General features: G+C 45.1%; 1 protein-coding gene across 1 annotated transcript in view; it reads left to right on the forward strand.

Moving 5' to 3' along the window:
• The first annotated feature begins 6,551 nt into the window (after nucleotides 1–6,551).
• ERCC3 (ERCC excision repair 3, TFIIH core complex helicase subunit) overlaps nucleotides 6,552–23,470 on the forward strand; it is a 31,273-nt gene continuing 14,354 nt past the window's right edge. Inside the window, exons 1-12 of the mRNA XM_036092942.2 lie at nucleotides 6,552–6,696; nucleotides 7,054–7,259; nucleotides 7,918–8,154; nucleotides 9,859–9,908; nucleotides 10,327–10,462; nucleotides 10,660–10,824; nucleotides 11,111–11,315; nucleotides 12,553–12,867; nucleotides 17,520–17,704; nucleotides 21,149–21,351; nucleotides 22,135–22,231; nucleotides 23,315–23,432. Coding sequence (XP_035948835.1) covers nucleotides 6,669–6,696; nucleotides 7,054–7,259; nucleotides 7,918–8,154; nucleotides 9,859–9,908; nucleotides 10,327–10,462; nucleotides 10,660–10,824; nucleotides 11,111–11,315; nucleotides 12,553–12,867; nucleotides 17,520–17,704; nucleotides 21,149–21,351; nucleotides 22,135–22,231; nucleotides 23,315–23,432 — 1,945 coding nt within the window. The 5' untranslated portion in view covers nucleotides 6,552–6,668. The remainder of the gene's footprint in view (nucleotides 6,697–7,053; nucleotides 7,260–7,917; nucleotides 8,155–9,858; nucleotides 9,909–10,326; nucleotides 10,463–10,659; nucleotides 10,825–11,110; nucleotides 11,316–12,552; nucleotides 12,868–17,519; nucleotides 17,705–21,148; nucleotides 21,352–22,134; nucleotides 22,232–23,314; nucleotides 23,433–23,470) is intronic.

Here is a 23,470-nt window from a genome sequence, read left to right on the forward strand (position 1 = left end):
GGCCCACCCTAGTGCCCTTATTTTAACTTGATTACCTCTGTAAAGACCCTATTTCCATCAAGGTCACATTCCGAGGTACTGGAGATTAGGACCTCAAAATATCTTCTTGGGGTGAAACAAACCCATTACAGTCTCACCCTGTGGCTTCTAAGAATTTATATCCTTCCCACATGGAAAATACAGCCAATCCCAACATCTCCCAAAGTCTTCATCATTCTAGCATCACCTCTAAGGCCAGTATTTCATCCACACACCACCAACTCAACTCTCATTTAAGTCATCCAAATCAGTTATGGGGAAGACCTGGGGTAAGAGTCATGCTGGAGCAAGATTCCTTTCCATCTGGGAACCTCTGAAACCAGACTAGTGATCTGCTTCCAGAACATGAACGTTTCCATTCCAGAAGGGACAGGGCAGGAGGAAAAGGGGGGCATGGGTCCCAAGCAAGTATGAAACCTAGCAGGGCAAGTTCCACTAGATTTTAAGACTTGCGAAGAATCTTCACAATCTCCATGCTGTGTTCTGAGGAGCCTGCTGGCGTGGTGACTTTGCCCCTCACAGCCAAGGAATGACCCGAAGGCTCAGCAGACTTGCATCCTGGGCCTGTCCCCTCTGGGGGGCCTCTGAGCTGCCCTCAAATCATTCTTCCCTCTTCTTGAAGGATAACATGTCTACAGCCAAATAGTTCTATCAGTTCTTTTCCTGCCTACAGAATCACAAAAGTCTGACAGCCTGTTTTTCATCCCATTTCTGTCCCCTTCCAAGCCATCAGCATTTCTGCTGAGATAGTTTACTGGGTCCATGGATCACAAGCCTAATGTCTTTAGCAAATGGTTGTCCAGCCACAGCCTTTGTGTTTTCTCCAGAGCATACTTTCTCATTATTTGCGATACCGATAGGCTGAGAATTTTACAAATCTTCAAATTCTAGTTCCTTTTTGCTTCACAATTCCTTCTTCAATTTATCTTTTTCCTCTCACATTTTACTATTAGCAGGCCACACCTTCAACCTTTGCTAAATATCCAACTTCATTGCTTATAAGTTCTACCTTCCACCCAAAAGAACACAATGCAGCCAAGTTCTCTGCCGCTTTGTAATGAGGATCACCTTTCCTGTAGTTTCCAATTCATCTTCCTCATTTCCCTCTGAACCTCACCAGAATCACATTTAACGTCTATATTTCTATCAATAGGCAATCTAGGCTTTTTCTATCCTGCATCTCAAAATTCCCCCATCCTTTACCCATTACCCAATTCTAAAGTCACTCCCACATTTTTATTTAAAAATACTTAAAATTGAAATATAGTTGACAGAAAATATGTTTCAGGTGTACAACATAGTGATTCAACAATTCTATACATTATGAAATGCTCACCATGATAAGTCTGTCAGCATACAGAGTTATTACAGTGTTACTGACTATATTCCCTGTTGACTTTTCATTCCTGGGACTTACTTTTTCATAGCTGGAAATTTGTACCTCTTAATCCCCTTCGACTATGTTGCCTGCCCACCCCCACCCACTCTGCTCTGTCAATCACTAGTTCTCTGTATTTATGGGTCTGTTTCTGTTTTTCTTGGTTCATTTGTTTTTCAGATTCTGCATATAAGTAAAATCATAAGGGGTTTGTCTTTTTCTGTCTTATTGTACTTAGCATAACACCCTTCAGGTCCCATATTTAGGTATTTGTTACAGCAGCACCTCACTTCCCTTTACCAAAATCTGTATTAGGGTTCTCCAGAGAGGCAAAACTTCTGTGTTGCAGAATTCCTTTTTCCTTGGGAAACCTGCTTTTCTCTTGGGGTCTTCACTGAATGGATGCGGCCCACCCACGTTATTGAAGATATTCTGCTTTACTTAAAGTCTACTGCTTGTAAATGTTAATTATATCTAAAAACTAACTTAATTAACAACATCTAAGCTGGTGTTTGACCAAACAACTGGACACCATAATCTAGCCAGGTTGACACACAAAATGAACCATCACAGGGATTGAGCAAATAAACTAGTATATCCATACAATGGAACGCTTCACCATGTATTATTACTGACTAAAAGAAAGCAAGTTACATGAGATGTATAGTATGATCCCACTTTTTACTTAAAAATAGTTAGAAAAGGGGCACCTGGGTGGCTCAGTCGTTAAGCGTCTGCCTTCGGCTCAGGTCATGATCCCAGGGTCCTGGGATGGAGCCCCGCATCGGGCTCCCTGCTCAGCGGGAAGCCTGCTTCTCCCTCTCCCACTCCCCCTGCTTGTGTTCCCTCTCTGGCTGTGTCTCTCTGTCAAATAAATAAATAAAATCTTTAAAAAAAAAATAGAAAAAATATCAGGAGGATATGTATGTCACTCAAGTGGTGGAGTTATGAGTGGTTATTATTTGTGCTTATATGTAATTTTTAAACTTCTGTGATAAATGTAGGTGTTCTTTCATATTACAAAATACCCCCCCAGCTTAATTGAGATATAATTAACATATAACATTATGTAAGCTTGAGAAATATGATCTGTTGACCTGATACATTTATATATTGCAATATGATTACCACCAAAGCATTATCCATTATATCACATGGCTTCCATTTCTTTATTTTGGTGAGAACATTAAGATCTACCATCTTAGCAACTTTCAAGCCTATAATACAGTATTATCAACCATAATCACTATCCTATAGATTAGCTCCCTAGAACTAATTTATTTTCTAACTGGAAATATTATTACTTGACCAGCAACTCCCTATTTCCTCCACTCCCTCTGCCCCTGGTAACCACCACTACTCTGTTTCTATGAGTCCAGATATTTTTTAGATTTCACTTATAAGTGACATCATACACTTTCTCCATCTGACTTCCCTTAGCATAATGCCCTCACAGTCCATCCATTTTGTCATAAATGTCAGGATTTTCCTCTTTCTCATGGCTATTTCATTGTATATATATATATGCACCACATCTTCTTTATATATTCATACATTGACAAACACTTAGGTTGTTTTCATATCTTGGCTGTAGTGAATAATCCTGCAGTAAACATGAGAGTGCAGATATTTCTTTGAGACCCTGTTTTCATTTCCTTAGAATAATACCCAGAAGTGAGATTGCTGGATCATATGGTAGTTCTATTTTTTATTTTTTGAGGTACCTCCATACTGTTTTCCATAGTGGCTGCTCCAATTTATGTTCCCACCAACAGTGCACCAGAATTCCCTTTTCTCCACATCCTTGCTAACATCTGTTATATCTTATAGCCATTCTAACAGGTGTGGGGTGATAGCTCTTTGGGGTTTTAACTTGCATTTCCTTGATGATTAGTGATGTTGAGCATCTTTTCATATGTCAGTTGACCATTTGTATGACTTCTTCAGAAAAATATTCAGTTCTTCTGCCTATTTTTAAATTGGATTGTTTATTTTTATGCTATAGGGTTGGGTTTATGCTATTGAGTTTTTAAAATCTATTTTGGGATAGTAACCATTTATCAAATATATAGTTTGAAAATATTTCCTCCCATTTCAAAAATTGCCTTTTCATTTTGTGATCGTTTCTTTTGCTATGCAGAAACTTTTTAGTTTATTGTAGTCCCATTTATTTATTTTTGCCTTTGTTGCTTGTGCTTTTGGTATCACATCCAAAAATTGTTGCCAAGAACAATGTCAAGGAGTTTTTCCCCTATGTTTTCTTTTAGGAGTTATATATGGTCTCAGATCTAATATTTAAGCCTTTAATCCACTTAGAGTTGATTTTTGTGAGTAGTGTAAGATAGGGGTCCAATTTCATTCATTTGCATGTTATTGTCCAGTTTCTCCAACACCATTTATTGAAGAGGTTATGCTTTCCCCATTGAGTATTCTTGTGAAATATTAGTTCACAAAATATTTTAACTATGAAAATGTTAGATTAGCCATTCTTCCTCATCACTTCCTTCACTAAAATTAAGCAAGTTTGGCAGTAAGAACTTTAAAAAAGGCCGTATGTTTAACCCAGTATTTCTATTTCTCAGAACTTGACTTGGGAAAATAATCTAAGATACAGTTAAAGATTTCTATCTAATGATACTCATCACAGAACTACTTATATAATAGGATAAATTGTAACTACTCCAATGCCCCCAAATTAGGGCTTGGCTAAATAAATCATGATATTGTGATACCATGAAAAATTAAAGTCATTAAACACTCATTCTAACAAAGGGTGAAAAAAGCTTGTTAGGATTATAAAATCGTATGTCCAAATAACATCTTCACGGTGTAAAAACACCTACTTGCAGAAAAAAAAAGCCTGGAAGAAAATAAACCAAAATGTAAATAGCTAGGGGTGGTATTATGTACGATTTAAATAGTCTTCGCAATGCTTTTCTCTGTTTTCCAAGATTTTTACATGGCATGTAGTACTTGAATCAGATGGAAAATAGAAAAGTGGAAAATCCAGTTTTAAAGCTATGGTTCCTCCACTTCTTGAGTGAAATTCATTTAGAGCAGGGACCAAAAAACCCTTCAATTTACTGAAAGCCATTTAGCAGAGAACTGATCTCTACATTGCAAATTCTATGGCTGAATCTCAGTCTTCAATTTGCTCAGCTGATCAGCAGCATCTAATACAGCTGATCACTTCCTCTACCCTGAAATGCTGTCAAATAAAAGCAGGACTTCCAGGTGTCCTTATTTCGCTACCTCTCTGCTCCTTGACTGGTGTTGCCTCAGTTCTCCACCTTCCAGCTTCTTCACTGTGAAATGTATCCCAAACTTTTCTTTACCTACATTCATTCCCTAGGCAGCCTCCATCAGTTCTATGGCTTTAGTACCATACATATGTTGACAATTCCCAAACTTTATTTCTAGGTCCCTGAGCTTCAGGCTTACATCCAACTGCCTTCCTGACATTTTATTTGTCTATTAGCACACTGCTATGGATAGAAAGAATTGTATTCTCCCCTAAACCCATATGTTGAAGCCCTAACTGAAACTGTGAACTGTATTTGGAGACAGAACCTGTAAGGCAGTGATAAAATTTAAATGAAGTCATAAGGGTGGGGCCCTAATCTGGAAGAGCTGGGGTCCTTATGTGAAGAGGAAGAGACACCAGAGTTCTTGCCCTTTCCTCAACCCCACAGTGAGGACACAGCAAGAAAGCAAGAAGGTGGTAATCTGAAGCCAGGAAGAGAGCAGGACATTGATCTTGGACTTCCAACCTCCAGAGTTGTGGGAAAATAAATTTCTGTTAAGTCACACAGTCTGTGACATTTTATTATGGCACTCAAGTGGACTAATACAGCCACTCACAATTCAGTATGTTTAGAACCACCCTTCAAACCTGTACCTTCTTTAAGGTACATCATTTTTACAGTTGCCGAAGCCAAAAATCTTAGAGTTATCCTTTACTCCTCTCTCTCACTTTGCATATACTGTCAGTCAGCAACTCCCACTCTACCTTCAAAATACATTCAGACTGGAACCACTGTTCATCACCTTTACCCCTACCACCCTGGTAAAGCCAGCATTTCTCAACTGGAGTGCTGCAATCGCTGCCCTTGACCTTGTAAAGGCTATCTTCAACACAGCAGCTAGTGTAGATTGGCTTTTTAATATTGAATCAGATTGTCATTTCTCTGCTCAAAAATCTCTAACAGTTTCCTATTTCATAATAAAATTCAAAGTTTTTGCAAGAGCCTACAAAGCTCTACATCAGTGGTTCTCAAACCTGACCATCAGCATCTTGTGGAGGACAAGACTGTTGTGTCCCTAGAGTTTTGATTCAATAGGTCTGGGGTGGGGTCTGATACTTTGCATTTGTGCCTCTATTCAGTTTGAACGTTTCCGTCTGATGTTGATGCAGCCAGGGGACCTCACTTTGAGAACCACTAAACTACATGTACAGTACTGGGTACTGAGTCTTCTCCCCAACTTCTTGCAGCCACACTGCTCCCCTCTCAGCTTCCTGTTCGAAGTCAAACCTGTGTGGTGGAGTCCTAGGCTCACACTGCTTCTCCCTTGGGATTTACGTAGGACACTGCCTCACTTTTGCTCGAATAATGCCACTCGAGAGAGGCATTCTTTTTTTTTTCTGGGAACTCTGTGATTTATTTTTTTCATTTTAAAAAATTTAGATTCAATTAACATAATGTATTATTTGTTTCAGGGGTACAGGTGATTCATCAGTCTTATGTAATACCCAGTGCTCATTACAACACATACCTTCCCCAATGTCCATTACCCAGTTACCCCAGAGAGAGGCACTCTGAGGTCACTCTATTTAGAATGGCACTGCTTGTCACTCTGGGCCCTGTTTTATTTCTTCTTGGAGCTCTTAACGCCGTTATCTGTTTACGGCCCACATCTCTTTCAGAATTTAAGTTCCAGGCGGCTAGGACCTTACTTTGTCCACTGTCCTACCCCAGCGGCTAAAAACAGTGCCTGCACTTCCATAAACACGCTCAATAAATATTTCATTGACTCACTACAGGAAGGAATGAGAGCGAAAAACTGGCTCCGGCAGGAGCACAGCAGGGACGAAACGCAGTCCCACGGTTCGCTCGCCCACCCTGCGACCGGAAGCTCAGAGGCGGGACTTCCTGTGTGTTTGCCGAAAGAGCTTCCGGTGTGAAGCGGAAGTCCCCCTGGGAGCAGCCGCCGCGGAGACCCGTGGCACCGGCTGTTTGGTGCTGTCGCTGCCATGGGCAAAAGAGACCGGGGGGACCGCGGTGAGACGTGGCGCGGGCGCGCTGGGGCCTGCCTGCGTTCGCCGTCCTCATCGTCCTGTGTCGTAGCTGCTCCGGGTTTCTCAGCGGCTGCCGATCCCACAGTGTCTCGCGCGCGGCCTGTGCATGCTGTCGCGACAGGCCGCTGGGCCAGGGGCGATCCTTGACCTTTGGTCGCCCTGTGTCGTGGGCCGGGTGGGAAGCATTTGAGGGAGTGCATGCCAGCGGCATGCAGGTGGCTCTTGGCTAGGAGTGTGCGGCGTTTGTGAAATACGGCTGCTGCCAGGCTTCCTCGAAATGCCGCTAGGAGGGAGCCCTAGGTTCCTCCTGCTGGGCTCACTTCTGTATCCGTATCTGCAGATAAGAAGAAGTCCAAGAAGCGGCACTACGAGGATGAAGAAGAAGATGAAGACGACGTCCCTGGGAACGACTCTCAGGAAGCGGTCCCCTCGGCGGCCGGGAAGCAGGTGGATGAGTCCGGCACCAAAGTGGATGAATATGGAGCCAAGGACTACAGGCTGCAGATGCCGCTGAAGGACGACCACACCTCGAGGCCTCTCTGGGTGGTAAGCGTAGCCTCAGCTAGGGCAGGACCGAGAGTTTGTGGACCCAAAATAGAAATGCAGGGTACCACTCTCCGGAGCTGGCCGGGAGAGAGCTTTCACACATACTGTTTGAGCAGCGCAGGATAGGAATGAGCAGGTGTGGCACACATGTGCTGGCTAGACTTGGGCTGCCTTCATCTCCAGCCCTTCCTCTTACTCACCTTCCCTCCATTTCTACCGCCTGCATGGAAATACTTTTTTATTTATCGAATAAATGCCATTTACTATGTATTATTTTAATTCTCCATTTAAAAAATTAATGGAAGTTATGTATTTGCTAGGCAGCTCTTTTGCTCAACTTGAAGTAATTAATACTCTACATTCATTTGAAATCTGGCCAAAAGGTACCTTGAGGATAGCCAATAAGGTGGGCTTTCCCTGTGAAGAATAGTGGGAAGCAGCTCCTGACTTTGGAAACCTGTCCTTGTGTCTCCATTCCTTGTATCTGATTAAAGTAACAGGTCTCACGGTTGGCCGAAGGAGTGCTTACAAAAACATCCCGGGTGTTAAAGACTTTTTGGGCAGCTTCTCTTTTCTGGATAATGATCTGGGAAAGAGTCTAATAGTCTTTACAGCTCATTAATTTCTTTGTCTGTTGTGTCCATTTGGTGTTTCTTAGGCTCCTGATGGCCACATCTTCTTAGAAGCCTTCTCTCCAGTTTACAAATACGCTCAAGACTTCCTGGTGGCCATCGCAGAGCCAGTGTGCCGACCAACCCACGTGCATGAGTACAAACTAACTGCCTACTCCCTGTATGCAGCTGTCAGTGTTGGGTTGCAAACCAGTGACATCACTGAGTACCTCAGGAAGCTCAGCAAGACGGGAGTCCCTGATGGAATTATTCAGTTTATTAAGGCAAGTGGGGGCTAAGGCCAGCTCTTTTGCCTTCCTTGTTAACGTAGTAATAGTGGAGACAGATGCTACACACTGTCAGCCTGTGGCAGTCATGAAAATGCCATTCAGATCTCATGTGGGGAGCCTGCATAACTGATTACCCCAGCTCCTGCTCTTCTGGATCCAGCGTGGTGTTCTTGCTGAGGCCACACGTCCCATGAGCTGCTCTGAGACAATGGATATTAGCGCACTGGGGATACTAATTCAGCCCTTTTGGCCAGGGTTATTTGGGAATGCAGCCGAAAGGTAATGGTGTTTTGGACTGAATTGTGTCCCCTCCAAAATTCATACGCTGAAGCCGTAACCCCTAATGTGATTGTATTTGGAATGAGGAAATAATTAAGTTTAAATGAGGTCACAAGAGTGGGGCCCTGATCCAGTAGGATTAGCATCCTTTTAAGAAGAGTCAGCCAGAAAGCTCACATGCTCTCTTTCTCTTCGTGTGTGCACAAGGAAGAGGTCATAGGAGCACATGGTGAAAAGGTAGCCAGGAAGAGAGCCTTAATTAGAAACTAATCACTGGCTACTTGATTGTGGACTTGTAGAAATGTTTCTGTTGTTAAATCTCCCAGTCTCTGGTGTTCTGTATGGCAGCTGAGTAGACTAATGTAACTGGTAAACTGTCTAGGGCTGAATACCTACATGGGACCAATAGTCAACAATTTCTGTTTGGGAATGTCAAAAAGAACTTTCAAGTGTTGAGGTGGCTAGGGTTCCATATGAAGAGCAGTTGAACATGCTTGGGTTTGTCCTGAGAGGTGAATGCCATTCAGAAGAGATGGACAGTGAGTTTGCTGCCCTTGGCTGATCTAAAGGGAGTTGGATTCAGACCCCCAAATCTGGAGTGGCAGGTGAGTGCCACAGGCATCCAGTACAGTAGAGCATCCAATCTCAGAGAAGCTGACAGGAGCCCTGGTGAGAGTTCTCTCTTCTTGTGATGTGGAAAGGTGCCCAGGGAGAAGTCCTGCACCTTGCTGGAATGAACCCTTCATCAGTGCGCTAGCTGTGCTCAGTCTTGGCCGGGAGCTGCCTGCAGGAATGTAGGTGTTGGTACAGTGCAGTGCTAGATTCAGAGGGCAGCAGCAGGGGCAGGCCGCGGCCCGAGATCTGAGTGGCGAATTTCCATGGCCGCCACACAACCTCTGCTGCGTTCCATCCTAAAGATTGTTGGGCACCTGGAAGATTTTAGCTGTATTCTCTTCCATCAAGAAACTTAGATTCTAGTTGGGGAAATAGGACCATTGGTGAGCAGGCCGGGAGGCTTTCCATTTAATTTAGGCAACCATTACGGAGCCCTTACTCTGTGCCAGCTTTGTGCTGGGGGCTGTAATAATGCTGGTGTGGCTGGATGAACCGTTGGGTTAGGATGGGGCCTGTGGGAATGGAGAAGAAAGGGGAAGGGGAAAGAAAGATTTTACATAGCATTTTATAAATCAAGGGATGTGTATCAGAGCCAGGCAAGAGCAAGGTTTTACTTTCAAAAGTAGAGATTAATAAGAAAAAGCTCAATTTAGGCAGACCTGACCTCTTTAGGGTTGCATGTTGGGCTTTCCTAAAGTAAAATGAGCTCTTCACTTGGTAAGTAGTAAGCCGTGCCCAGTAATGAATGTGTCCTGAGTGAGCCGCGCATTGCTAATCGTGCCTGTTTGATGTCACTCCTTGCAGTTGTGTACCGTCAGCTATGGAAAAGTCAAGCTGGTCCTGAAGCACAACAGGTAAGGGATTCTGTGACAGGCTGGCCCGAGGCATTTTCACCCTGTGCACAGAAGGGGGCAAGGAGCTCACGTTTGTGGACTGTCTGCACTAGCACCTACCCCCCTGAATAAGGGGATAAAAGGAATAAGCAAAGTGAAGTGACCCAGACTGGAGATTTCGTTCACTGGCTACTGTGTTCTCCCTGGCAGTGGAGCTGGGACTCAGACCCCTCCTTATTTGACTTAAAGCAGGGTTTTGCTCCTCATTTGCCATATCTTGGCCCGTAGCTCATAGCTCAGATTTGGCCAAGGCTGTGGGAGAGTAAGAGCAGAGAGAGGTACAAAGCCACTCTTTCCAGACCATCTGATCAAATGAGCAACAGAACCTTCTGGAAATGGTGTACCGGTCAGTAGTCCCCTCCTTCATCCCCTCTTGCAGGTACTTTGTTGAAAGTTCCCACCCTGATGTCATCCAGCATCTTCTCCAGGATCCAGTGATCCGGGAATGCCGCCTGCGGAACTCTGAGGGGGAGGCTACAGAGCTCATCACAGAGACCTTCACCAGCAAGTCTGCCGTAGGTGGCCTCCTGGGTCACCCTTGGGGGTGGGAGCATTTGGGATGTCAGCTCTCTCAGGGGCTGTTAGTTCAGCATTTGCAACCTTGGGACCCTACAGTCTTCTTACAGCTGCAGTTCCCCTTGCAACTTTGGCTCTCGTCTGGAAGCAGGAGGGCTCGTTGTATAGAGGTCCAGATCCTGCCTTTCTTTTACAGATTGCCAAGACTGCTGAAGGCAGTGGTGGGCCTTCTACTTCCCGGGTGACAGACCCACAGGGTAAATCTGACATCCCCACGGACCTGTTTGACTTTTATGAACAAATGGACAAGGATGAGGAAGAAGAAGAAGAGACCCAGACAGTGTCTTTTGAAGTCAAGCAGGTTAGTGCATGCACCCCTGCTTAAGCTGGCCCAGCCCTGCGTGGACTCTGCAGTCTGTGGGAGAGGGGTCCCCATCTGTTCCTGTATGCTTTCTCTATTTTGGTGTCTGTGGGCTGTAGCATCGTTCTCCTAATGTAGTTAGTCCTGCGTGTCCTCTCCCTCAGGCTGGTGTGGCAGTCTTCACAAGTCCTAGGGAGATGTAGGAAATGGCCCCTTGGATTATGTACAGTTTATGAGCACGCTTTGGACTTAAGATTATAAAACCTCTTTCATGCTCACTCCCCAGGAAATGATTGAGGAACTCCAGAAACGTTGCATCCACCTGGAGTACCCTCTGTTGGCAGAATATGACTTCCGGAATGATTCTGTTAACCCTGATATCAACATTGACCTGAAACCCACAGCTGTCCTTAGACCTTATCAGGAGAAGAGCTTGCGGAAGATGTTTGGGAACGGACGTGCCCGTTCTGGGGTCATTGTTCTTCCTTGTGGTAAGTGACACCTGAGTGAAGAAGGTGGGTCAGGCTCTTCCGTCTCGGTCTGACAGCTTCCCCTCACTCTCTTTTGTGTGCCTTTCTCTAAATTACACCTGCGAGCAGCGAAGGTCAGATGATTCCCTCATTCATGACTTAAACATTTGAGTGCCTGCTGTGTGCAGGGCTCTGAGCTCAGCACTGGGGATGCATTGGTAGATAGAACAACACTTCTGACCTCACGGAGCTTGTTTTGGTGGTAGAGAGAGGGTAAACAGATCAACTAAGTCAAGTGCCAGATCTTGGGCACTGGAGAAGAGGCAGGGTGAGTGGTTAGACAGTGAGGAGGGGAAGGTGCCATTTTACACACTGGGGCTAGGGTCTCGTTCTTTGCAATCAGTCTTGTGAGTTGTGTGTATATGGGGACTTCCTAGCACAGAAACTTTGCTTGCTTGTTCCTGGGTGGCTTATTACAGTGTACACATCCAAGAAAGGCCGTACAGCCCCCCTGGCACCTGTCTGATGTCATTTGTCCTAAGTCATGTCAGGTCCTGGCCAGCATTCTTGGCCACAGGTCATAACAGATTCACCTGGGGGCCCTACTTCAGACTTAAGGAGGTTAGAATCTCCACGGGAGAGGCCTGTGCCTTCAGGTTCTTTCTTTTTTTTTTAAATCACCCTGGGTGATTTTGATGCACATGCCTAGTAAAAGAGGAATTGCTGTTTAAAAGGAAGAGCTTGATTTTTATCTTGATCTTCAAATGATGGGTGATAGTAAACTTAGAAGCCCTGGAATTTCGCTTCTGTCTGTGCCAGTAGGGTCCGCCTTTCCCATAATCCTGAGCTCTCAGCCCAGCTGCCTTGTACCGAGCCCTCTGTGCGGTCCGTGTGCCCCAGCAGCGCCACCTCCCCATGGCTTGGGCAGGTTGTCCTCAGCTTTCATTTTCTCACGTTCAAAACGGCAAACAATGGGAATGTCTCTCACCTCTGGTTTGTTTAGAGATTTCAACGTTTGAACAGAATTCATGGAAAATGGTACAGGAGGGCCTGGGGCTTGTCTCTTTTAATTCTCGTGTTTGGCATGAGCTGAGCATGTCTCCTTTTTATAAAGAAGAAAACAGAGGCTCTGGAGCAATAAGTGCCTCACAACATCAGCTGTGAGGATTCACCCAGATTCGTGTGTTGATGAGTCATTCTGTCTGTCTGTGTCCATTGCAACCTGGCCTGGTTTTCATTGCCCTTTGGTTTTGCACAGGTGCTGGGAAGTCCCTGGTTGGCGTGACAGCTGCATGCACTGTGAGAAAGCGCTGTCTGGTGCTGGGCAACTCAGCTGTGTCTGTGGAGCAGTGGAAAGCCCAGTTCAAGATGTGGTCCGCCATCGACGACAGCCAGATCTGCCGCTTCACCTCCGACGCCAAGGACAAGCCCATAGGCTGCTCCATTGCCATTAGCACCTACTCCATGCTGGGCCACACCACCAAAAGGTCCTGGGAGGCTGAGCGAGTCATGGAGTGGCTCAAAACTCAGGAGTGGGGCCTCATGATCCTGGATGAAGTCCATACCATACCAGGTAAGCAGGCTGAAAGCTGAGTTGCCCTCTCATTTCAGAGACAGAAATTGATTTCCACTTTTTGGGTTGAGGGAAGGACTGCTGTGTAGTACATCCGTCTTGGTAGAAAGGCTTGCTGGGTAGAGGTTTAAAGTAAGTCATAAGCATGTGGGGGTGGGGATGAGGGTGGGTGGTGGATGGGTGTATCCCTTCACAGCTTCCTTAATCATGGGCCCAGCATAGTCATTCAGAAGATGGTATTTCCCTTCTTCCTCCATCTTACTGTTGCAGCTCCGCTTACCCTTAACCCACTGGTTTGTGGTGCAATGAAAACTGGACCAGGAGCACTGAAGTCCTTGCCGTAGTGGTGTTTGTTTTATTTGAAGCTCAAAGTATTGATTCTTAATATATTATAGAAGCCCTACTTCTCCAAGTGTTGCAAGCAGTCTTTTTTTTTTTTAAATAACAGCTATATTGATATAATATCCACTGATAAAATCCACCCATTGTAAGTGTACAATTCAAGATTTTTAGTTAATTTGTGAACTTGTGCAGCTATCACCATGATCCAGTTTTAGAACCTCTCCCTCATACTCATTTATAGTCAGTGCTTTCACCCCCAGCCCCAGGGGCCATTGAAGTGCTTCCTGTCTCTGTAGATTTGCCTTTTCTGGAAACATCTTATTAACAGAATCATATAATACATATTTTCTTATATGTGCCTGCTTTTCCTTCGCATGATGATTTATCGATAATAACATGTATTGATAGGGTCTTCCCTTTTATTGCTGAGTAGTAGTCTAGGCAAATCTTTTTTGATAAAACAAATGAAGGGGGAGCCCTGATAAATTAAGAAGTGTAAATTAGAGATTTCTCTGAATGAAATGAAATCAGAGGCATTTTCATATATTTGAAATATGGCCAAAATGGCCCTAGCATCTTTTCTTTTTGGTGCAATGAGAGCCCCTCCAGCACTCCTGGATGTCTGAATATACCTAGAGATGTTCACAGCAAGCCAGGTAGGGATCAGGGGTCTTTCAGGTTGAAGGAACAGGGTGTTAGTCCTGAGGTGGGAGAGTACTTGGCATGGTCCAGCACAGCAAGGTGCCTGTGTGGTGGGAGGGACATAGACGAGAACAGTCAAAGCCAAGGTTAGAGAGGGGCAGGCAGGATAGAGTGTGGGCCAAATGCCATAGGACCTCATAGATCACTGTATGGCCTTTGGCTTGTACTGTGAGTGGGTGGGAAGCCATTTGAGGGATCTGAGCAGAGGGTGACATGATCTGATTTATGGCTATAAAAATACCACCCTCGCTGCTGTGCTGAGAGTAGACTGGAGGAGGCAAGGGTAGAAGCGGTGGGGTGGGTACCAGCAAGAGTAAGAATAAAGGTAATCTACTTCTGGATGTACTGTGAGGGTGAAGCTGACCGGCTGGATGTGGGATCTGAGAGAAAGAGAAATGAAGGACGACTGTAAATTTTTTGGCATTAGTAATTGGAAGGAAGGAGTGGCCATTAATTGAGATGTTGAAAGCCATAGAGGGAAGGTTAGGCTTTAAACACATTCATTTGATTGCCAGTTGGACATTCTGGTAGTGGCAAAGATGTTAGTAAATGGGCAAAAGACAAGAATAGACATTTCACCGAAGAGAATGTACAGATGCCAAGAAGCATCGGAAGAGATGTTCCGCATCATTAGCCCTGAGGAAAATGCAAATTAATACCAGGAGATGAGATGCCGCTACACACCCATCACAGTGACTACAATGGAAACTAGTGACAGTAATGAGTACTGACGAGAGGACAGAGCAGCTAGCATGTGTCACCAGGGGAATCGCAAAATGTACGGTCACTGTGGAAAAGTTGGGCAGTTTCTTAGAAAATTGCCATATGACTCAGCAGGCCCACCCCTGGGCATTCATCCTAAAGAATGAAAACTCAGGTTTACACAAAAAGCTGCTCCTGAATGTTTATAGTGGCTCTAGTCAGAGTCTCCAAAACCTGGAAGCAACTGAAATGCCTGGCAGTGGGTGACCAGATAGACAAATGGGTCCATCCCTCCCCTGGAACACTACTTAGCCATGAAACAGAACACACGGTTGCTGTGTGCAACAGCTTAAATAAATCTCCAGAGGTACGTGTTGAGTGAAATCAACCCATCTCAGAAGGTTATATAGTGTATGGTGCCTTTAAAAAGACAAAAGGATAGTGATGGAGAGCAGATCAGTGGGTGCCAGGGGTTGAGGAGGGTGTGACAGTACAGGGAGAGCACAAGGGAGTGTTTGGGGTAATGCATTGGTCTGTATCCTGATTATGGGAGTGGTTACATGAATCTATACATGTGTTAAAATTTATAGAACCAATCCCACCCACCCACCAGTTTTACTGTGTGCTAATTTAAAAACTAAAAGAAAAGGAAATTAAGGAGTGGGGGGTATTGCATCTGATTGGATTAGAAATTGGTGACCTAGAGAATCACATCCTACAGATGAATTTGGAATTGCCATGTAGCGGTTTAGTTGGAGGCTGTGTTTGAAGCTTGGGAAAACTTGAGGCTTTCTGCTTGTGTGTGTATTTAGTTTATGTTGATGTTCCTCTTTAGCCTATATCCCAGGTTTTAGAGGGCAGCTGCCAGGCTTGGGATTGGTTGCCTGGTGATGAGGATACAGAGGTGTACCCCCACAAAATTTTATGCTCGCCGTGGGTGTCTATGTGTGTCTTTCTTCCCTGGTTCGCTGGGTCAGTTTGTCTCTGGCTGGATAGGAGAGTAAAACCAAACAGCCGTAAAGAATTCTGAGTTCTGTCTTGTGCACCCCTTGGCCTGGCCACACTCACTGGGCCAGAGAGCCAATGTTAAATAAGGGAATTCTAATAAATCACAATAAGTTTCTTGATTGTTAAACATCTGCCATGTTGGATTAGGTAGAATGATAAATCTTTGAGATCTATCTCAAAAGGTAAAGGTTGCTGTGGTGGTTTTATACATCTTCCAAGAAGGGTCCTTTTGGGTCACTATATTAATAAGAAATTTGCACTGCAGGACTTGCATATATTAAGTGCCTACTGCATGCAGGACACTGTGCCAACTTCATTATTTTAGCAAGTATTTATTAAGAGCTCACTGAGTATCAGGCATTGTGCTTGGACTGGAGATGAAGTGGGAGGGACAAAAAAATCACACAAATAAATGTCAAGTGACAACTGTGACATAACGTACAGTGAAATAAGTCATACCCACAAAGTGTGTATTGTGATTGTATTTATAGAAAGTTTGGATGACTGAAGTCAGATCTGGTTCCGTTGAGGGAGAGTGCTGGTATTGACAGGAGGGGTCAGAGGAGAGACTTCCAGGTGTTAAGAGGACTTACCTTGACCTGGGTGATTCCACAGGCACATACCTGTGTAAAATTTGTCAAGCCATGCACTATATCGTATGTGAGTTCTTCCTCCTGACAGCCATAGGGCTGTTAGAGAATGTGGTAGTGGGACGTGACCCGTTTGCAGGGCAGATGCCATAGGAAGGACTTTCTGGCTGCAGAGTGTCCAGGCGGGGTCGAGACTTGTGCTTCCCTTGGGTTGATAGAATCTCTGGGCTATCCGGTGCAGCCTTCCCGGCTCCTGCATTAGGTTGGTGTCTCCATTGCCTTGGCTCGCATGCCCTTCTGACATGAGGAGCCTGGTCTGGGGTCCTTGGCTACCCTTTCTGGAGCGGCACAGTCCTCGGACATAACCGTGCTTCTGGTCTTCGTCTTCCAAGTGTATGTGCAAACCACGTTAGGCTTGAAAGTCCTGGTAGTTGGGGGTTAGACAGTACTCTGCTGTTTTGCTGTTCTTAGGTTTTTGGCTTATGTTCTGGTTCAGTCTTTCCTCAGATTGTTAACGTCTGGTTCTGCAGTATTTCTAGCTTTACCTTTAATTATATTAGAAGATAAGCATGACTCAAACATTTTAACCTTCTTTCAGAGTATTAGGATTTTTAAAAGATGAGCCCATGGAAACCCACAGTTGGGTGTTTTGAAATTAATGTCTCATACCCACTTATGTGTTTATTTAATTTGATAAATCAGAAAGAATTGTAACATTCCAAAGAGAGAAAGACGGGGTTGCTGGTTGACCAGATGAATCTAATTGGAAAAGCGCGGAGAAGGGAGTTTCCAGGGCCAGGGTGTCCCTGGGGTTTCATGTCTCCCTTTTGTCTCCTTGGTTTCTGGGAAGATGGTGGGAAGCCGGGCAGATGCAGCTCCTGTCCTCTGATCCCCCAGTTACCCAGCCATATTCCTGTAACCTGGATATAAGTTTCAGGGCGAGCAAATTCCTTGCATCATTTAGAGCTCAATGGTATTTTAAGTGTTGTAGGTTATGTTTCAAATTGCCATTTGTGCTCCTGCTGGTAGCTTAGCTGTTGCAAGGAAGGATCCTGGGGTTCCCTAACTTGGACTTCCCTAAAGCCATTTCTCCCTTTTGTTCTCTTTGTCTTCCCTCTTTTGGACAGGTCTGAAAGTGGTGATTAAGCGTTCTTGCCTAGTCACTCTTGTCTAGAGCCAGATTCCTGTGATTCAGAAATGTGGGGGTTAGCCTCTATAGTGTCCCAGGCCAGTGTGAAGTCACAGGCTGTGTGTAGTCCTTGAGCATTTAAAAAAATGACGGTGTGAATGCACTGATTGTCTCCCCAGCCAAGATGTTCCGACGGGTGCTCACCATCGTGCAGGCCCACTGCAAGCTGGGTTTGACTGCAACCCTCGTCCGGGAAGATGACAAAATCGTCGATTTAAATTTTCTGATTGGGCCCAAGCTCTACGAAGCCAACTGGATGGAGCTGCAGAACAACGGCTACATAGCCAAAGTCCAGTGTGCTGAGGTAGCCGGCTCCTTCCCAGCACTGTCTCCAAGGGAGGGACTCCCCCCGGGGTTCAGGGGAAAGAAATCAGGTCACCTCCCCATGGGCAGATACACAGGTCAGGACTTGCACAAAAGTGCCGCCACCTCATCCTGTTGCCTCAGGCCCCCCACTCCCACCCTGGTGTGGTGGGCAGTGTTCTTCCCACTCCGCAGACTTGGGAAGCAGAATCAACGTTCCAGGGGCACACAGTGAGTAAGTGCACAAGTCGGGATGCTAATCCAGGCTGGTTTGACTCCAAAATCCATGCTCCTCCTCTTCTCTGGGAGGGAGCACCTCAGGCTGTTCCCACCCACCCTCACCCTTGAGGGATTCTTGGATTGTCCTGCGTGGGCAACCATCCAGGCCACCCCAGTGTCCAAGCCTCTTGGATTTGATGCCCCCAGAAGGCACCTGTGGCCTAGATCATTTTATTTCTGAACACACTGGGAAACACATTGTCCCGATCTTATTCTGCAGTGAATACCTGCACGGGTAAATGCTTAAAGTACATGTTCAAAGGTAAGTCTCCTTACAAGGAACAACAACAAAAATCCTTTCTGGCACCTTGAAGTGACTGTCACTCACTGGCTGGGGTGAAGGGGCAGAAGGGGGCCTCTCGGGTAAAGGTGAGTGTGAAGAACCTGTGCAGGTGGACTTGCTCTGCTGAAAACTTCCCTACCCTGTAGTTGCATCTTCATAATCAGCACCCATTTTACAAAGCAGAGTGTTGCAGAAATCTGTGAGGCCCCCTATTCCTCTCCACTTGCTTCTCTTCCCCTGCCAGGGTATCCACTGTTGTGGAACTTGGGTTTGTCACTCTCTTGCTTCCCTTTATTGTTTTATCTCCTGTGTATATTTCCCTCACCTATTTTGTTTAGCTTTGCCTTAAAAAAAAGTCTTCAGGGATGCCTGGGTGGCTCAGTCAGTTAAGCGTCTGGCTTTGGCTCACGTCGTGATTCTGGAGTCCTGGTGTGGAGCCCCACATTGGGCTCCCTACTCATTGGGGAGTCTGCTTCTCCCTCTCCCTCTACTCCTCCCCTGCTTGTGCTTGCTTACTCTCTCTCTCAAATAAATAAATAAAATCTTAGAAAAAAAAAGTGTGTGTATATAAATAGAACCTGGTTATATATGTCTGTTAGTGCTTTTATTTCTTGCAGAATGTATTACTTTTTTGAAGATGCAAGTAGCTGTAGTTCATTTTTTTGAATTGCGCTGTAGTATTCCATTGTACAAATACACCACAATTTGATATATAATAGAATATTACACAGCAAGTAAAAATAAAATCTCTAATGTTGATAGACATTTAGGTTGCTAAGTTGTCTTTTCAATAGCTTTACTGAGGTATAAGCTATTGAATTCATGTTTCTTAACATTCACCTGTTGTAAGTAAATACTGTGATTTAGAAATTCTGTGATCTTAGTAAGTGTAAAGAGTTCTGTAGCCATCCTCACACTCCAGTTTTAGAGTTGAACTTCCCACCACCACAGATTTCCCTCATGCGCATTTGCCATGAATCTTTGCTTCTGCTCCCAGCCCTAGTGAGCCACTGATTTATTTTGTTTCTGTAAATTTGGAGCTTAGTTTTTTTTTGCTGTTATGACAGTGTTGCTGCAAATATTTTTATACCTGTTTTTTGGGGCCTTGGGTAATCTTTTCTAAAGCAGTGTTGTTCACACTGTGGACTGTGATTCTGTAGTAGTTGGTGACATTACTTTATTGGGTCATGACCAGTATAGAATAGATTCTGCCAGAAAGCATAATACATATTAAGGGTATATGTTATTTAATAAAATCGTTCGTACATATGACTGTTTAGTTTGTGATGTAAAATGATTCAACTGTGAAGTCCACTGCTCTGGCAGATATACCTAGGAATAACATTTCTGGGTCAAAGGCTATGTGGATGTTCACTTTACTAGTTGCATCCTAGAAAACTCTGTTTTGTATCAGTTGACCTTCTCATCAAGGGTGAGCGAGGTTTTTCCACATCTTCTCCAACACATAATAGTTTTATTTTTGTTTAATTTTTGCTGACATGGTAAGTATGAAAATGGTATTCCTTTATGATCTCAATATGTATTTTCCTGTTTACTAATGACACGTTGAGTATTGTTTCATACGTTTATGGACCATTCATATTCTGTGAAATGCATAATTTTAAAGATTTTACTGTGAAAAAAGAATTGCTTTTTTGGTAAAGAACGAGAAATTCCAATGTGGATGTGGACAGGACGTGGCCTGAGAGGAACCAGAAAATACAGCGGCGGCAGCAGCAGCAAAACCTAGGAATTTGAGCTCAGCCCCGTTTCAGCATGTAACGATGGCAGCTAATTCCACGTTGGTTGCAGCGTGAAGAAAGGGCCTGTGATGATCACACAGAAGTGGCACTGGTCACAGAATTCTGAGCCTGTCAGGATAGGCTTTATGGCCTGTTCAGTACAAATTTCCAGAGGGTCCTTTTTGTGTGTTCACAGCCTTGAGACCTTTAAAACCCATGGCACTTCAGTGTATTTGTCTGAGCTTCCTTTACCGTGCTGGCAGCCCATGCACAGGGCCCAGCACAGAGGAGGCCCTCAGGAGTGTTACTGTCATTCTTACTCGAATGATCAAATTGTCTCCGATGCAACCAACGGGACCCCCTTCCAGCTGGCTTCTGTATCCGTTTGACATGTCCCCATCATTCTTTGAGCACTTCCTTACTTTCTGGCACAGCAGGATATTTTAGACTCAGCTGGTACTTTCCCTACCCACCCTGGTCCTGGAATCAGCCATTTCTCCAGGGTGCCCTTTTAGTAGAGAATGAAATTTACAAACCAGGATCTAGGTGCTAGCTGAGTTCATTACTCCTAGGATGTCATTGCTAGGCTGACTCAACAACAGAGCTAGGAAGCTTGTGTGTGTGGTTCTCCATACCAGTGCTGTGCGTAGACTTGTGTGTGAAGGGGTGGTCTAAACAGGAGGGATTACTTGGACCACTGGTTGAGAACCTGATTTCCCTTACCTGGAGCTGGTGTAAAAGTAATTCCCTGGATATCGATACATTTAAAAATCTATATGTTAAGAGAGAAATATGAGAGTGTCCTGGTTCACCATTAGGTACTTGATTTGGTTTATATATATATATATATATATTTTATTTATTTTTTATTTATTTTATTTTTTAGAAAGGAGGAGATGGGGAGAGGAAGAGGGAGAGAGAATCTTAAGCAGACTCCATGCCCAGCTTGGAGCCTGACATGGGGCTCGATTGCACAACTTGAGCTGAAATCAAGAGTCCAATGCTTAACCGACTGAGCCACCCAGGCACCCCTTTTTGATTTATTTTAAAGCTAGTACTGCTAAGTGAATGGTCTTCAAATGTTTCTAATCATGTGGTGTTTCAACTTGCGAACTGACCCGTGGTTCTTACTGTGTCACAGGTCTGGTGCCCAATGTCTCCTGAGTTTTACCGGGAGTATGTGGCAATTAAAACCAAGAAACGAATCTTGCTGTACACCATGAACCCCAACAAATTCAGAGCTTGCCAGTTTCTGATCAAGTTTCATGAAAGGAGGAATGACAAGATTATTGTCTTTGCTGACAACGTGTTTGCACTGAAGGAATATGCCATTAGGCTGAACAAGTAAGAATTGAAAAGTTGGAGTTGCCACCAGGCGGCTTCTCTTCCCCAAGCCGGAGTGCAGAAGGTGCTCGGTTTGTTTGTTTTTTTCTCTTCCTCTGGAAGCTCTCAGGAGCTTCTTAGGATCTAAAGGTCTGGTTCTGTGGCCCCAGAGCCAGGAACCAGGTGAGACAGAGGAGCAGGTGGTCAGACTCAGAGCAAATAGAAAAGGGCGTCCGGTCACCCTCAGCCCAGGGATCAGGGGCTAGAGTTGCGCTGCTTTGGTGGGGCACCATCTTTGAGCTGGGCTCCGAAGGTGGGAGCAAGTTGGCATCAGGAGTGGCAGGCCGAGTGAGCACTCTGGTGGAGCTGGGGTCAGACTGTATGGGCCGGGGGCCAGGAAGGCAAGGCTGACTGGGCCAGCATCCCAGCTATGGCCCTACAGCTAGAAAGAGCTTCTCAGGAATCACCAGCAACGTCCTCACTAGCCCACAGTCCCACCTGGATTCTGTGTTAGCACTAGTTGTGTCGACATGAAGCTTAGATCGAGGGATGTTGACTCAGGAAAAAGCATAAACAAAGAAAAAAGGAAAAAGTAAAGGAATCCTGAAGAGAGTGGTGACCAGAACGTTGGCGGAGGGTCTGTAGCCACTCATTTTTATGGGCCTTCTCCTGATATTCTTGCATGACGGAGGGCTTCCTGGAAGAGAGAAACCTTGCAGGAGCTCCCTTTCCCTCTAATGTGCTTTCAGGATAATTGAGGGGGTGATTCTGTGGCCTTCCTAATGCAGCTTCATTCTTCTTTAGACCCTATATCTATGGTCCTACATCCCAAGGAGAGAGGATGCAGATTCTCCAGAATTTCAAGCACAACCCCAAAATCAACACCATCTTCATATCCAAGGTCTGTGTGGCATGCAGGGTGGTGGTGAGGTACCAGCACCGCCTGGGTTAGGGGAGACACGGGGATTTCTAGACAGTGAATTCATGTTTGTTGAAGGGACATGACGTGTCAGTTTTCATTCCAGTGTTTCTGTGTCTGGAGACAGAGAGTGCTTCCTGATGGGTAGCAGAAGGAGCAGATGCAGGGTTTAATGTACTGTGGATGATCTATAAAGTCTCTGCTTGACTGAGATTTTTCCCGCTTCTTTTGAGGATATGGGAATTTTAAATTATATTTTATTTATCTAAGGGGGAAATTTTCATTACCTATTGTGGCCAAAGTAGGCATTCAGATGAGGTTCTCTTTGTGGAGTTAGAGATTGCTGTGGGCTTCAGGCAGCCTTTCTCTTGGTTCCTCGTGTGCCTCGATGGTGGGTGGTCAAGGTAAGCACGACGCAAACTCATGAAGGCCCAGCTGGGTGATGCTCTTAGAAGCTGTGGCCCAATAGTGTAGAGCGGTCATTCAGATTAGAACAGACCCAAAGCTCAAAATAAATGAGATTTACTAATAAAGTGATCATGGCTGGGTCAGTAAGTGCCAAACTTTGATGTGTGCTTGGGAACCTCGGTGGTTGGAACCCTCAAGCAGAGGCCGTTACCCAGAGCCAGATCCAGCCCAGTGTGGACAGTGGCCCTTACCAGGTCATGTGTCCCGCACGTGCCGGTGGTTTCAGTGGCCTCCAGTTGAGAGTGTGGATGGTTTTGTTCAGACATGTTTCTGTAGCAAAAAAAGAAGAGGGATCATTTACGGAGAGTGTCTGTTGCTAGGGCCCTCTCGTCGCTGGGCCCCAGCAGCCCGTACTGGCAATGTTGCTGAGACAGCGGGTGGGGACTGTGGGTCCTGACGGCTCCTTGAGGACAGCTCTCCAGAGAATTCACAGTAGGTCCTAGAGGCCTGCCTGCATCTGGTAGAGAGAGAAGAGGATGGTGATTATCTTTCTCAGTTATCTAGAGAGCTTATTTAAGTTCAGGGCCAATTGATTTTTTTTTCTTTCTGTCCCAAATAAAAAACCTTCCCAGACTCACAGCGGTTTCATTTCTGTAGGTGGGCGACACATCGTTTGATCTGCCAGAAGCAAATGTTCTCATTCAGATCTCATCTCACGGTGGCTCCCGGCGGCAGGAGGCCCAGAGGCTGGGGCGAGTGCTCCGAGCCAAAAAAGGTAAAGGTGGTCTTCCCCCTTCTGCTCCAGGAAGTCTC

This window comes from Halichoerus grypus, chromosome 4 (assembly GCF_964656455.1).
Source record: "Halichoerus grypus chromosome 4, mHalGry1.hap1.1, whole genome shotgun sequence".
Lineage (NCBI taxonomy): Eukaryota > Metazoa > Chordata > Mammalia > Carnivora > Phocidae > Halichoerus > Halichoerus grypus.